This window comes from Cajanus cajan, chromosome 2 (assembly GCF_000230855.2).
Source record: "Cajanus cajan strain Asha chromosome 2, NIPB_CcT2T_4, whole genome shotgun sequence".
NCBI lineage: Eukaryota > Viridiplantae > Streptophyta > Magnoliopsida > Fabales > Fabaceae > Cajanus > Cajanus cajan.
In genome coordinates this window covers 22445489-22462105 of record NC_138518.1, presented here as the reverse complement: position 1 = coordinate 22462105, position 16617 = coordinate 22445489, and the positions used below count along the sequence as shown (strand labels likewise).

At 33.3% G+C, this 16617-nt stretch overlaps 1 protein-coding gene across 1 annotated transcript; it reads left to right on the top strand.

Moving 5' to 3' along the window:
- The first annotated feature begins 4211 nt into the window (after positions 1–4211).
- Positions 4212–9679, top strand: LOC109789569 (uncharacterized). Its single transcript, XM_020348547.3, has 9 exons — positions 4212–5886; positions 5968–6027; positions 6133–6235; positions 6320–6394; positions 6477–6621; positions 6747–6816; positions 7170–7235; positions 8027–8149; positions 9201–9679. Exons 1-9 carry the CDS (start codon positions 4857–4859, stop codon positions 9374–9376), a joined length of 1848 nt encoding a protein of 615 aa, XP_020204136.2. The 5' UTR covers positions 4212–4856; the 3' UTR covers positions 9377–9679.
- Positions 9680–16617: the final 6938 nt, after the last annotated feature.

The following is a 16617-nucleotide window of genomic DNA, read 5'->3' as shown; positions in this document are numbered from 1 at the left end:
TTGAAATGAATGCTTATCATATTGAAAACATTAACTGCAAAATAAATTATAATGAACACATAATCTCGCATAGATTAACACGCACCCTTAATAAGTTAATAATAATAAAGAAAAGTATAAAAAAAGATAAATAAAGTTGACGAAGGAGTAATGCCAAAAAGTGAGGTAACGTGTTAGTAACTTCATCTTGAAAATGAAAAGGGAATAAAAATGCAATATACTACCAAAATACAGTAACTACCAGTGTCGGTGAGTATTGGTCATATGTGCAACTTTTAATTTGTCGTCACGTTTGATGGCAAAATGGATTCATATGCATGATTTTGCCTCACATGATTATGCCCCAGCCCGACACAAAGAAAGAAAGATAAAAATCACTGTGGGGTCTATCTAAAAGGTTTTCTATAGTGTTTGTGGCTCGTTCGAATCCCACATGCAGTAACTAACTTTCTCACATGCAAACATAGATAAAAGATAAACAAGTTTACCTCTTTCGTGTGTATTATTATACTAAGTCATTCTTAATACGACAATTGAATAACCCCAAAATTTTGAAAAAACTTTGGAATTAATATGCAAGGGGACCATTATTTGTACATTGAAATAAATGATCATTTAAAAGCAACTGATGGCTATCTACGGCTGATTTATTAGCTAAAATTAAATTTAATTAGGAATGAGAGTAGCGTCCAACTTTAAATCGAAGTTTATAATGTTTTTTTTTTTTTAAATCTGATCTAACTTGATATATTTAATAAAAATATCAAGTTTATATTTTAAAAAAAAAATGTATTTATATATATATATAAAGTCAAATTCAGACTTATAAAAAAGTTTGATAAACTAATTTATTTATTTGTATAATATAATAAAAAATAATATATTATTAAAAATATAAATAAAAAATAAATTTATAAAATAAAAATAAATTATCAATATTTAAAATATTTTTTATACAAATATTTTTTTATTATAGGTTTATAAGTTTATAACCTTTGCATGAATGTATATAAACATACATGACTATGTATGAATTGTTCTTTCAACAAAAAATGATTTAATTTTTCTCCTATATTTTTTTAATTTAAATTTTAATAATATTGAGTAAACTATATTTTAAAAATAATTTTTTGATTTTTAAAAATTATGTTTATTGATTTAAATAGCATTAATAATTTAAATAAATTTTTAAATAGACTAATAAATCATACCAGGCTTTAAAAAGGCCAAATTAGACTTATAAAAAGAAGTCTTGATAGATAATATGTCATACTTAGGTTTTAGTTTTACATAATAGACCTAACCTATATATTCAAAATTTGACCTGACATTTCCTATTCTCATCCCTAATTAGTAATTACAATTAAAAGATAAAAATGTTAGAAAGGATAAGTTATTATATTAAAAGAAAAATGTTAGACTAATAGAGTTGGAACAAATTTAAATTGGGTGTAGTTGGAACCCCTTGTATAAGCAAACAAAGTCGGATATTCTTTATTTTCTTTTCTGTTTTAGTTACACTTTCTTTCCATTCATTTTTTATATTTTTGAAAATTTTATTATGAAAATTTTCATATTTTTCTTCCCGACCAACTATGGATGTGATATATTAGCTCTTGATATAATATTGTTAATTGACCATATTGACTAAAGATAACAAAATGGGTTATCACCACAAGTCGATTGGTTGACCCTCCAAAAATTGGTAGGCTAACCCACAAATCCATTCCCCCTCATCCGATGGGTCAAGTTGTCTAACTTAAGTTTTATTTATTTTTTAATATTAAATTTAATTAAGTCACATTAAATTTATTATATTTGTAATTAGTGATTTATTAGAAAACAAATTTATTATACATTTGATTTATTTTATTTTATAGAATTTGATATTTGTTGTATACCAAATCAAACTATATATATTGTAATTTGTGATTTATTTTATTATTTAAGTACATTAATTTATGTAAATCATTTAAATATTGAGAAAAAAGAACAATGTTACAAAAAAATATACAAAATAAATATGCATTTTTTTTTATTTTTTTGTAGATTGGCTTACCAACCTGTTAATCACCCTTAAGCAGAGATGAATCAAAGCGTCTAACCCAGTTTTATTTGAGAGATCGACTTGACTCCTTTTTGGTAAGTTAATGACGAGCTAAACAAATCCATTTTATCATTTCTATTATTTACATAACATATTGACTTTCAATAAAGCACATAAAAAATTACCATACATTCCTAATATAATATATATATATATATAATATGTTGCATATAATTTATTAATAATTAACAAAATACATTAATAATTAATATGTCACATAGTTAACATAATATGTCAATAATTACTTAATAAATAATAACATGTGTGGAATTTTAAAAAACTTTAAAAGCACAACGTGAAAATTTAAAAATTAAATGATAAAATTTGCAAAAATATAAAAAAAATTGATGACAAATGGTACGATTAAACTTTGTTTTATATAAAATAATAGTTTGACATTTTAATGGCCAGATTGTTTCACATGCTAAACGGAGTTCCGTGAAAGTGTAAAAAAAAAGGTATAATTCATTGAACGTGTCCCGCTATTCGTGTAGAATAAAGTTTCAACAGTTAATTATATTACATAAATCATTCCACTTTCACTAGAATGGTAATAAAACACACTTCTAACTAGCAAAATGTAATAGCTCAAATGAATTAATATTTGTATTTTTTTAATTAAAGGTTAATAATTAATTTAATTTTTTTTACATCGAGTTACAATTAAATATAGTACTTTAATCGTACAAAGGTGAATTAAAAGAAGTTATATCTCTTTATAAAAGAATAAAAAAAAAACACCTCTAACTAAGAATAGATTGAGATGCTCTGTAGTTGAAAAACATTTGCACATGATTTCTACTCTTAGAAAAAAAAAAAAAAAGTAGTTTTAATAAAATAATAAATTACAAATTTAATTTGCAGCTGCAGTCCGTGTCCTCAGAGGACAAAATTGCGTGCTAATGAGAGTGCACTGAAATTTATATTGCCAAAAATTATCGAAATAGTATTTCACACAATTTTTTTTTTTTTTTTTTTTTTAGTTGAATGATCTACACAAAATAAATATTGGGGACAGGGGCATCATCCATTAGTTTAAATCTATACAAAATGGAATAGACGGTTATTTTGAAAAATATCATTAACCGTGGCGTGAAATGAAGCTTAATGATTCGGATCCTGTGGCACTAACCATATTCAACAACCAAATCAAGTGTCTATTATTATAAAAATCCTCCTCCATTCTTAGACACTGATAATTGGTAGTATAAGCGAATAGCATTTATCTACATGTAACGACACTATGCAAAAACTATGCAAAAACAGGAAGTTGAATATCATCATTCCAATCTCACTCACATAATTGCTGCCCCACCTATCCAATCAAGTGCTCAGGTTCAAATAATTAAAGAAAAATTTAGTTTTCCTAAGTCCTAATGAGTCAACTTAACAACTCTCTTAATTATTTATTAAATGCCCTAAATGTTGGTACATTTTTAATGCTTCTCATTTTAAAATTTAAGCAACTATTATGAAGATACAATATCTTCCCTTCTTAAAGAATGGCTCAGAAAGCTAGAGAAATTTTTTTAACGAAAACTTTACCGCTTATAATAATTTATAATTATATCCAGTTTAAAATGATTCTTTCTTATGAAAGATGAGAAATACTTGTATTTCTATTATTATTTTTTTAATTCTACATAAGAAAACCATGCATGAAATGCTCAAATAGTATTTAAATAGTTTGGACAAGTTAACCTTGAATATATACTTTCATGTCCTACTTGTATGATACAAAGGTCGAAAGATTTGTACTCCAATATAAAATCATAGAACCATTTCGATCACGATTTTTAAAGAAAATTATGGAAGTTAAGCAGATATTAAAGTATGTTATATATTCTAAGATATCGAAAATATGGAGATACATTAATTTGATTGTGAGAATTCTTTTACAAATAATCACCTATTTCAACCAAAATTAAGAGAGATTTAAAGGATATTAGACTAAGAGAAAGATTTGAAGGAGATTGTGGATTCAGAAATACTTATAAATTCAGTACTTGCACCTTTATCATCATATTGTGGTAACAACATTTTGGTGCCGGAAATGCCTGAGCAATATTTATTCACATCTTTGAAGGCCAGCAACATTAAAGAGGATCATTGGGCAAAGTTAAGGGTGCGTTTGTCTGATCTTCTGGCACGGCGCTAGAGGCTAATCACGACAAATCGCATTTCCTCATGCCTCCTCTGTTACAACTTACACGTATGCAAACTCTGCACAGAACCGCAAAAGAAAACACTCCAATTCAATAAGTACACTGCAGAGTTCACACTAAGTTCTAAACTCCGAGGAAGGAAGGACGAGATATATATAATTGTAGAATTATGTATATCATTGAGCTAGCTTATTACTTACTGTATTCAATATTGATTTACATGTGATGTAAGAGTGAGAGTATTAATGAGTTGTAGAGAGCCTCGGTAAGAGTGAGGGGAGATTTTAGGGAATCAAATAAAATCCATGCTAAAAAAAGAAGGGTTCATTCTTAACACCGTAATCATTCAGCCCCACCTAATTCACCTTTGCTTTTTTCCTTCTCTGAAATAGAGAAAATAGAAAAAGGAAAAGAAAAGTGAGCAACCCACTGGTGTGTGTGTGTCTCTCTCTCTCTCTCTCTCAATTGCTTTAGAAAGGGATCCCAATGTTGCACCCCACCAACCTCCATTGCTTCAGCTAGAAGCCTCTTATCCACTCACCACCCATGTCCCATTGGAGGTAGAAAAAGAAGATAAATTTGGAATGGAAGTGGGGAAAAGGAGGGTAGGGGTTAGAGGGAGTGTGGTTGCAGGGTCAGTGTGGGAGAGCAGAATGAAGAGTGATGAAGTGAGAGGGGGGATTAAGGTCTTCAATGCTGAAGAAAGCCCTGAAGAAAATGCTGCTGCCAGAGTGAAAAGAAGCCCAATTGGGTGTGGAAAGAGAAAAACTTGGAAATCAGAGAGCCCAATTCAGTGTAAGGATTCCTCTGATGGAATCAAGAAGAGCCCAATTCGAAAAATTGCAGCTTTTGCTGATAATTTTGAGAGAAGCTCGGTTCACACCAGAAAGCTGAGATCTGAGACACACAAGAGTGGTGAACCGGATGAGAGGAATTCACCTCAATTGAGGAAGTCCAAGTCGGATTCAATCAAGAAGAATGCTTCTTGTTCAATTCAATTGAGGAAGACCAAATCTGAGTTGGATCCAGTTCCTGATGAGTCAACAAGGGATGAAAAAATTGGAGTTGAGAATGGGAATGACCATGTGGGTGATGAAAATTGCGTGGATTTGGGTGATGTGTGCCAAGAGAAGGTGATATCTAGCACCTCAGAGAATGTGGTCCAAGGTTCAGAATCAGAAGAATTGTCGGTTCAGGTTGGTGGTGATTCGGATGATGTCATTGTTGATGAAGCAGATGAAGAAGAGGATGAGGAGGAGGTTGAGGTTGAGATTGAGATTGAGATGGAGAAGGAGAGAATTGATGTGAAGGAAATTAGTATTCCAGAATCTAAGTTTGAGGTTGTGAAGGGACCAGAAAATAATGAAGTTGTTGGGAATGAACATGAAAAGGTGGTTGTGAATGAGCCAGAGCCTAAGAAGATTCTGAAGGAACCAGAACCAGAACCTAAGAAGATTCTGAGTGAACCAGAACCTAAGAGGGTTGTGAGTGCCCACATGCGATTTCATCACAAAAATGAAAGAAAGCCAGTTTCTGTCCCACTTGCTCTCAAGCAATCTCCTACAATCAGAAGGAATTCCACACTTCATCAAAATTTCTCCCGAGCTAATTCAAGTAAGGACTTTTGAGTTGTGTTTGTTCTTCCAATTTGTTTTATTGGATTTGTGCTTGTTATAACCGATTGTTATGGTCCAGTTCCAAAGACTGAAGAATACCGTAGTTTTCCACAAACCCAAAGCAAGTTGCAGAGTCTAGGTGATTAATCTACACTTGATAATTATGGGAGAGTGTGAAATTTGTTGGCAAAATTTTATTCAAATTGTAGAATTAATTCTTTATCTTTATAACTCTCCTCCTCAGTGGATTTAATCATGTGGAGAGATGTTTCGAGATCAGCATTTGTTTTTGGATTTGGAACATTCATCATTGTCTCATCTTCTTATGCAAAGGATATTAATCTGAGGTTAGAAACCCATCTTATAGAGTTTATTTTTCTACTATCACAAGAGAGCTCAGAACTGAACATTGCCTTTCTTTGCTTCTACAGTGTTATTTCAGTGATGTCCTATGTAAGTCTTGTATATCTAGCTGTTATCTTCCTATATAGATCCCTAATTTGCAGGTAATAACCCAAGTACCATATTACAATTACAATTTAAAGATTACTATCATTTCTGATTCTCTTTTGCAATCATACTAATCAGGGGAGTCATATACGTTGAGGACTCAAATTATGTATTGGGAGAAGAAGATGCAATTTGGATGCTAAAATTGATCCTCCCTTACTTGAATGAGTTCCTGTCAAAACTCAAAGCCCTGTTTTCCGGAGATCCGGGCACCACAATCAAGGTAATTTAATAATTTTCTTTACTCACTGGTTTTATGATTACCTTTTTAATAACATTAAAAGCATTAGTATCGTAGAATATTGACCCCCCCAAATTTTAATTTTTGTATTTGTGCATCAATTGCAGTTGGCAGTTTTGCTCTTTGTTTTGGCTAGATGTGGCAGCTACATAACCATTTGGAAGATGGCCAAGTTTGGTACGTTTTCAATAATTTAGATAGAAATTTAACTGCATTATAAGACGATTTACACTATCTTGAAAAGTGGTGGATGCCTAACTCTATTCCATTCTTAAATAGAACTCAGATTTGGGGTGTGAGAAAAGGCTAAATTTTTGGCATTTCAGTTGAGTTCCGTTGAAACAAACGCTGCACAAGAAATTTACATATGAATGCAAAGTTTCTTACTTTTTGCATCACTTGCTAGGGCAGTGAAAATAGCATCTTGCCTCCCAACCCCTCTATGTTTTAATTTCTTTAGTTATTCAGTTACAGAACGTGCCCTTTCACTTACTTGATTACTGACACATGGTTTTTCTGAACTGCCTCAGGCTTCTTTGGAGTTTTTACCGTACCAAAGATATGCTCTTCGTATTCTGCGCAGTTAACTGCATATGGTAATTTCCTGAAACTAATGTTGCTTGTTTTCTAACATTATTCAATGCCTGATTTATGACACTATACCTTTAAAGCTATAAACAAACACAGTACAGTTGCAGTGAGTAGAGGCTGCTTGGTGCTAAAGTGAGATAACAACGTTTGAATTGTCTCTCTACTCTTTAGTGTGGTGTAGACGGTGCGGTGCTTGATTAGGCCCACTACACCTTTCATGCATGCATTGATTGGAAGTTACAAACGGTTCTTGGTACCATTGAATTTATTTTATTCTATTATTGGGTGGTGTCTCCAATGCATCATAATGTAGATCTGGTGGGGCATAAATAAACAAAGATCAATAATAGTTAACTATAGTGCAATTATACCGCCTCTACTATGTAAACAAAGCTACAAACTCTAACAAATCTAAATCTGCTTTAAGATAATTTTGTCTCTTTGAAGATTTAGTTCTTCATGTGGTCATTGAAACATAATTTGAATACATCACATGGATGAGCATCTATGATTTAATTTAATTTTATTTATTCCTGACACTTGTGCGTCCATTGGGTCTCTTTTATGTCTGACACTTAGACTGATCTTTGGAACACATTGTGGGATATTAATACAATGGTCCTCTCAATATCTTTGGTGGTCCCTAATCCCAAGTACCAAACCTAAAATGAATTAGGGAATTTTTTTTTTACTCTCATGTGTTACTGTGTCAAGAAGGCTAAAGCCCAAGCCTTTTCTTCACGGACCTCACTATTTATTATTCTAATAAATGACACTCTTTTTGTTAATGACACAGGTAATTTTTGGATTCGTCGATTCCGGGATGCATGGGATTCATGCACTCACAAGAAAGCCGTGGCTCTTGGCATCTTTGGGCTTGTGTGGAATTTATCGTCAGTTGTTGCTCGTATTTGGGCAGGTAAAACCATGTTGCAACTTCATATGATATTGGTCAATTTAGTAATATTCTAGACCTATGAAAGTTTATTAAATACATTTATTTTTTATAATTTCACATAAAATATACACCACATTTCTTAAAAATATCGTTAACCATATTCATAATATACAGTGTCCTCATTTATTACCATAGGGGGTATTTAAATTGAGAACTCTTTGAAACTATCTTTGAACCATTCCTAATTTTTCCAAAAAGAAGTTGGGACGATTGCTAATAAAATTCTGATCTATTGTTCCTGTCGACGTAGCCCGATTTCAGGAAAGATGAACCACGTTAATCCCTCTGTGTGATTCTCTTCTGTTCTTTCTTTTACTCTTCTTTTTCAAATGTGTTTTGTTTCTATTTTAGTCCGAAAAATTTAAGTATTTTTTTGTTTATAGATAGGTTTGCAAAGAGTACATATGTGTGGAGACATTTTTTCCCCTTTTTTATAATATTTAATTATGTTTTTATCGCGTTAGTGTCATCAACTTTATCTTTTAATCTATATAATTAAAAATGTTTCATTTTAGCCCATATATATACAATTTTTGTTCTCTTTTAATTCCTATCGTTTATTTATGTCGAGATTACAAGATAAAGCTTATGAAATTATAGAGATTAAAAGAGAAGAAAACTAATACTTATAGGGATTAAAATAAACATTTTTAATTATAAAAATAAAAGATAAAACTGATGAAATTATAAGAACTAAAAGAGTAATTAAACCTTTTAAAAATAAGAAAATAATATACTTGTACAATAATTTGTACCATATTATATTTTGTACATCTATCCATGCTAGAGAGATAAAAAGAAAAAAAAATCAATGTTATATAATTATATGCATATCATTGATTTATTTCTCTATATATAATACTTTTTTTTTAAATTCTGAGAAATTAATTTTTAGATAAACATTAATGTCAAAAAAAATTGTTTGATATGCATTGTATAGTTGATTAATTGAGCCTTGGACTTGTACATACATGAGCACTAACATTAATGGATGGTGCTGTGTTATTTGTAGTGTTCGTGCTATTTGTGGCCTTCAGATATTATCAACAACATTATTTGGTGAGAGATGAATACGGGGAAGACGAAGCAGGATGTGATGAAACATGGCAAGAACCTGTTGCAGTTAGACAAAAACAAGGACCTGCCACCAACTTTAGTGATAGAAATAAAGTAAAGAAAGGGTTCTAAAAGGACGTGTTGATGGTGGCTAGTGGTACCACATTTAACAGGCTTGTCCAGTTGCTTGCACCATGCTATTTTCACTTTTAAAACTTTTTTTTTTTATTTTAATTTTAAAGTTTCACATAGAAGTTTGTTTACATATGTCTAGGCTGTAAATTTTTGTTCAGTTAATATAAATTTTAAAGGTTAATTTAGTATGCAAATCCATCAGGGTTCAATAGGAAAAGGGAATAACAGCTAGGACGTTTATGTTCTGTAACTAGCATTCAGTTATAATAATTTATTTTCGTTAAGGTGAAATTTCTCAAATTGGTTCTGTAGAGAATGTGTTTGTTATATTTATCAATTATCACAATTCACAAGGAGAAAGCTGGGTTGGAGTGATGGAGCAGTGGGGTTTAAGGTAGTGTATTATTCTTTTTCTGTTTTACGGTGACTGGCAACTGCACTCTTAGCAAGCATTTGAAAAATATCTTAATATTAATTATTTTTTAATTTATTTTTTTATAAATTGTTCGACCATTACAATTAAAAGTAACATATTTACTAAGATGATTAATTATTTTAGTAAAATTGAGTTAAAAAAATGATACATTTATTAATATAATTAATTTATGTCATTATACATAGAAATCTTAAATTTAGTCATTGTCGGAACTCGCAAAATTTCGATCTTGTTTATAGATGATTTGGACTTTGTTTTGAGAATCTCATCGGTTTAGGAATGTCAAAGGACTAGACTAATTTTTCATCAATGGCTTTGAAAAGAGTTCGAAGAAGTCGTCACCAATATTTTACTCAAAATATCGTAAAAAGAAAATGTTTTTTCAAAAATTAATAACGGTCTTCATAGTAAGAATTAAGTTCGAGGGTCAATTACGCGTGGGGAAGATATTAAGCACCTCACAACGCTCTAACTCGATACCCTATGATGAATTTTGCATAATAATAAATATAATTAATATTTACTCATTTTATTATGCACACAATGATTTATATTACATGTTATTTACATGCTAAAAATACATATTATCTATATGATTATTTATTTATCTATTGTATATAAGAAAAATGATAAATAAAGTAATAAGTAAAATAATAAATAAAAGAGAAGAATTTGCAACCTCTGAAACAAGTTTTTTATAAGGGAATTTTCCTAAATGTGTATGGGACATGTTTTGGCAACCCTTTATTCTACAAAAGTCTCACTATCACTTAGAAATTTACATAAAGTGAGGGGGAGCTATGCAGCTTGAGGTGTCTATTCCCTTGACCAATGGTTGCTTCCTCATCTTCAAGTAATGAAGAAGAAGTTTTAGAATTTGAGGAAGAAACTTACCCGTGTGAAGGAGACCTATTAATGGTAAGAAGGCTCCTTGGGAACCAATCTAGTGACTTAGATCAATCCCAAAGAGAGAACTTGTTTCACACAAGATGCAAGGTTTTAGATAACACTTGTTCTCTCATTGTGGATAGTGGATCTAGTTGTAATTGTTGTAGTACTAGATTGGTTAACAAGCTAGCTTTGACTACTCTACCTCATCCTAAACCTTACAAGTCACAATGGATCAATGAGGAAGGCGATATTGTAGTCAACCAACAAGTAAATATACCTATATCCATTGGTAAGTATAAAGATGAAGTTTTGTGTGACATAATGCCATTGGATGCTAGTCATATTTTACTTGGGAGGCCTTGACAATTTGACAAGAAAATCATTCGTGAAGGCCTCACTAATAAGATAAGTTTCCATCACCTAGGCAAGAAAATTGTTTTGTGTCCTCTATCACCCTCACAAGTGAGTGAGGACCAAATAAAAATGAAAGCTAAGAGAGAAGAAGAAGAGAAAACAAAAAAAAGACAAAAACAAAAACAAAAGAAAAACATTCCCTTGAATGAAGAAAGGGTGGAGAAGGTATCAAGCTTAGAGGCTAGTGTCCCCTCTAAGGAAGTTGTGCACAAAAGTCATTTGTCACTTAAGAATGATATCAAGAAAACTCTTTTGTGTAAGAAACCTTTATACCTTCTCTACTTTAGACACTAGCTGCCACTAGCCATGAACTTGAGTTTCTACCTCATGAGGTTCAAAAACTTTTAAAGGGATTTGATGATTTGTTTCCTCAAGAAGTTCCAAGTGGGCTTCCACCTTTAAGAGAAATATAACATCAAATAGACCTCATACCCGGTGCTAGTCTTCCTAAGAGGCCCGCCTATAGGACTAACCCTTAAGAAACCAAAGAGATAGAATCTCAAGTTGATGACTTGTTGATGAAGGGTTGGGTTCAAAAGAGTCTTAGCCCTTGTGTCGTCCCCGTTCTCTTAGTTCCCAAGAAAGATGGCAAATGGAGGATGTGCACTGATTGTAGGGCCATCAATAATATCACAATAAAATATAGGCACCCAATCCTTAGGTTAGATGATATGTTAGATGATATGTTAGATGAGTTGCATGGAGCCATCATATTTTCCAAGATTGACCTTAAAAGTTGATAGACTATGGCCAAGGCCAAGGAATCCAAGAGGTGATATCTTAAAAGAACCAAGAGGAATGGGATGATCTTAAAGACCTTTTCATATGTTTGTACATATAATAGTTTCTTTGTATAGACTTATTTTTGCCTTTGTATTTGTGAGACACTTTATTGCATTTTATTAGTCATTGTATAATGTTTCTAGGGTAGGTTACTTGGGAACTTAGACTCCATTTAACCTAACCTTGAAGTACACTCATTTTCTATTTTTTCAGTAGTAGAAGTGGGGTGGCATTTAGCAATGCTTGAGGGTGTGACTAGTAATTGGGCCAGAATTGGGCCTAGGCAAAATTTTACATATTGGACTCATTTTGCTCCTAATTTTTCATAGGTTTGATCTAGCTAGGTTTCATCATTTTTTGATGGACCTAACTAGACCAAACCAAACATTTTAGAAAATAAATCATGGAGCAAAATGGAGCCAAAATCCGCCTATGCTATGTACTTCTCCTTCTTGGCCGAAATTGTTAGTCACTTAGGGTTGAGAAGCTTGTGCCACAAGATTCTCCTTAGCTTGCTTCCCAAGCAAGCTAAGTGAGAAGCTTGCTCCACAAGTTTCTAGACCACCTTGGACGGTCAAGCAACCCTACCATGGTTCCTAGTGAACCATGGTTAAGGTTAGCTTGCTCCTTAAGCTACCTACCTTTATATATTTGTAATTTCTACTCTTGTAATCACTTTTGAATAATTTGAGAAATAGAATTCAGAATTCTCTCTCAACTCAAGAGTCTTGGATCCGTGGAGAGCAACTTTCTTAGTTCTCTCTCAAAATTCTTCTCCTAGAAGCTTGGTTCCTCAAGCTTCTTCACTTTATCAAGAGGTAACCGAACCTATCTTAGGTGCTTCTCCACCATTGGAGAATCCTCCAAGGTGCTTCCGCCACTTCAAGAACATTTTCAGTCCTTGCATGGAATGGCTTGGAAGAACAATAATCCTCTCCAAGTATTTCCATCATTTTTGGTATCTAGAGCCTAGTGCTCTTGAGGTTATGTGTTCCTAATTTTTTCTTCATTAAATCCGTGTTGTTCCTTCCTTATCTTTGTCTAAATTTGTGTTTAGATTCAAAGAGGGTGATGAATGGAAAATCGCTTTTAAGACCAAATTTGGTTTGTATGAGTGGTTAGTGATGCCTTTTGGCCTCACTAATGCCCCTAGCACCTTCATGCGTCTAATGAATCATATTCTTAGGGATTGCATGGAAAAGTTTGTAGTCGTCTACTTTGATGACATTTTGGTGTATAGCAAAATCTTAGATGAACATCTTGGACATCTAAGGCAAGTCTTAATAATTTTTAGGGAAAACCACCTCTATGCCAACTTTGACAAGTGCACATTTTGTAAAGACCAAGTCAACTTTTTGGGTTTCATAGTTGGAAAAGAGGGGGTTCATGTTGACCTCTAGAAAATAACGGCCATCCAAGATTGGCCCACCCCAAAAAGTGTTGGAGATATTAGAAGCTTTCATGGTGTAGCGAGCTTCTATAGAAGATTTGTAAAAGACTTGTCCACACTTGCATCCCCTCTAAACGAACTTGTTAAGAATGATGTACCTTTCCTTTAGGGTGAAGCCCAAGAAAAAGCCTTTAAAATCCTAAAAGAGAAACTTATCAATGCACCCATCCTAGCTCTTCCAAATTTTGACCAAACCTTTGAGCTATAATGTGATGCATCCGGTCTTAGCATAGGTGTCGTGTTACTTCAAGGAGGCCACCCCATTGCCTACTTTAGTGAAAAACTCCATGGGGCCACCTTGAATTATCCCACCTGTGACAAGGAACTTTATGCCCTCATAAGAGCTCTCCAAGTTTGGGAGCACCACTTAGTGACTAAAGAATTTTTTATACACACCGACCATGAGTCACTCAAGTATCTTAGAGAGCAAGGGAAATTAAATAAAAGGCATCCCCAAACCGATGGCCAAATCGAAGTAGTAAATAGGTCCCTATCCACTTTATTAAGGGTACTCCTCAAAGGGAATAAGAAAACTTGGGATGATTGTCTCCCCCACCTAGAATTTGCATACAATAGAGTAGTTCACAAGACTACTAATCTTTCACCCTTTGAAGTTGTATATGGCTTTAACCCAATAAACCCTCTTGATCTACTACCCTTTCCTAATACTCCTTCCTTGTTTCACAAAGAAGGTGTATCTAGGAGGGATTTTATTAAGAAATATCATGAGAAGATCAAGAGTCAAATTGAAAACCAAACACAAAAATATGCCAAATACAACCACAAAGGAAGAAAGAAAATCACCTTTGAGGTTGGGGATTGGGTTTGGCTTTATTTGAGGAAGGATAGATTTCCCACTCAAAGAATGTCAAAACTAAATCCTGGGGGAGATGGACCATTCCAAGTCCTTCAAAAAATAAATGACAATGCATATAAATTAGATCTTCCTTTTGAGTATGGCATTAGCTCATCTTTTAATGTATGTGATCTCACACCATTTCTAGGAGCTGAGGATATGGATGAAGATCTTAATCTGAGCACAGATGCTTCAAGAAGGAAGGGATGATGGAGGACCATCTTTGAAGAACCATGTGGGCCCCATCACAAGGTCCATGGCTAGGAGAGTATAAAAGGAGGAGGGAACTCACCCACCAAAGGATACCCTCCTCATAATCATAGAGTACTAATTACTCTCCTAAGTCTCATTAGTATAAGGTTTATTTTTACCCTTGTAATTTGGGGTATTTTAGTCATAGGATTTATTTTCACTTGTATTTCCCATTTTACCCTTGTATTATGGGGTGCCTTAGATTATAGGATTTTATTTTCTTGGACTAGGGTATTTATTTAAGGCCTAGACGTATTTTTTTGGTGAGCATTGGATTTATTTTTGGACTTGGCAAGGTTTAGGCCCAAGTGGAGGGCACCTAGGTTGCATGGTCTTATCATGCACCTAGTTGTAGCTTAGCCAAACCCATAGATTCCATCCTTGGCCACCAAGTAGCATCTAGGGTTTATTTGGGTTTCATTTGAAGTGCATTTGGCTTTGCATTTTCGGCCATGCACTTCCCAAATGCAACCCTAAATGCTCCCTCCCCTATAAATACCCTAAACCATGCACCATGTAAATACTTTGGATTATATTGATTTTGAGTGAGCATTTTCTTGCCTCAACATCTTATCCTTAGTCATTAGGTTATTTCGGGTAACCTTCTCCTATCTCCACCTTTGGAGAGTGAAACCCTATAGTGGCCTCCATCTTCACCTTGGAGTGAGCCAACTTCCATTGAGAGTATCCACCTTATTCGCCCAAACACTTCGCCCACCTTAAACGCCCACCTCTATTGAAGACTAGCTATTCCTTGGTGTGTCATGATGCTTGGACAAGGAACTCTCCCTTTGAATCCTTCTTCATCCATGGAGGGAGAACTCCATCATATCTAAACCAAATCAAACTTTTTCAAAATCCGGATTTGGAGCAAACAAGCCTAAATGGCCGCCTAGCCTGCCTTGGTTCATTCCTTGGCCGAGTTGCTCATTCTTCCTTCAAAGCTTGAGAAACTTGCTCCACAAGCCTCTTAACTAGCTTGGACGGTCAAGCAACTAAACCATGGTTCATTTGAACCATAGTTAAAGTTAGCTTGCTCCCTAAGCTACCTCCTTCTATATATTTGTAACTCAAACCTTTTCCCTCACTTTGGATGAATGAAAATCAGAATTTGCTCACAAATTCTCTCTTCTCAAAGTCTTAGTTCCGTGGAGAATTTTCTCTCCTAGGTTTCTTCACAAAGGTTTCCACCTTTGTGACTTGGAACATCTTTCTTCTACTTCCTTTGGAAGTAACTGAGCACTACCTAGTGGCTTCTCCACCATTGAAGCTTCTTCAAGGTGTCTTCATCAAACTTGGCATGTCTACCTCAAGAGGGGAAAAGGTCTTGAAGGTGGAGCTTGAAGAACATCAATCTTTCTTCAAGATTTTTCCATCATTTTTGGTATCTAGAGCCTTGGTGCTCTTGAGGTTATGTGTCTTGTTCTCTAAACTTGAATCCGTGTTGTTTCTTCCTTCTTCTATGTCATAAAACATGTTTGCTGAATGGATCTAGTTCTTGTTCATATATTGATCGATCCTTATGTCACATATTGTTAATTGATTCATGATTTTGCTTGTTTCCTAATTCCTTGAATCAATCCAGTTTGTGCTTTAGGTTTCTTGTGCTTGTGCTTTTTATTTTTCTTGAGTCTTCTATATTCCTTATAACATGAATCCGTGATTGGATTATGAAAATTTTTTAGCATGTTTTTTGTTTTTGAATCATATGTTTTGTCTAGAGTCGTGTGTAGTTCTTTACATGTCATTGAATCCTAGACTAGCTTGTTGAACCTTAATTTTTTGTGTTGTTTTTGTGTCTACATTGGTTCATTTTTTGCTTTCTATTCTTGTGCTGACCTATATGTGCTTTTGCTTTACACATTTGAGTTCTTAATTTGCTATTAGTTCTAGAAAATTTTCTAGAGTTAGGTTTCTATTATGTCACATTAAAAAGTTTGTCAAAAAAATTGTTAAACACTTTTCCTATTAGGTTTCCTTGAGTTTTGTGTTGTGGCTGAAAATTGTGTCACTTTTTAATTCATTAAAACAGAGACAAAACAGAGGTATTAGTGTTCAAAAATATTTGGAAAAACAAAAGAAAAGAGTGCTTGAAAATTGACCTAAAAAATGTACAAAAATTGTGAAGCACTAGAAAAACAATTTCACTAGTATAC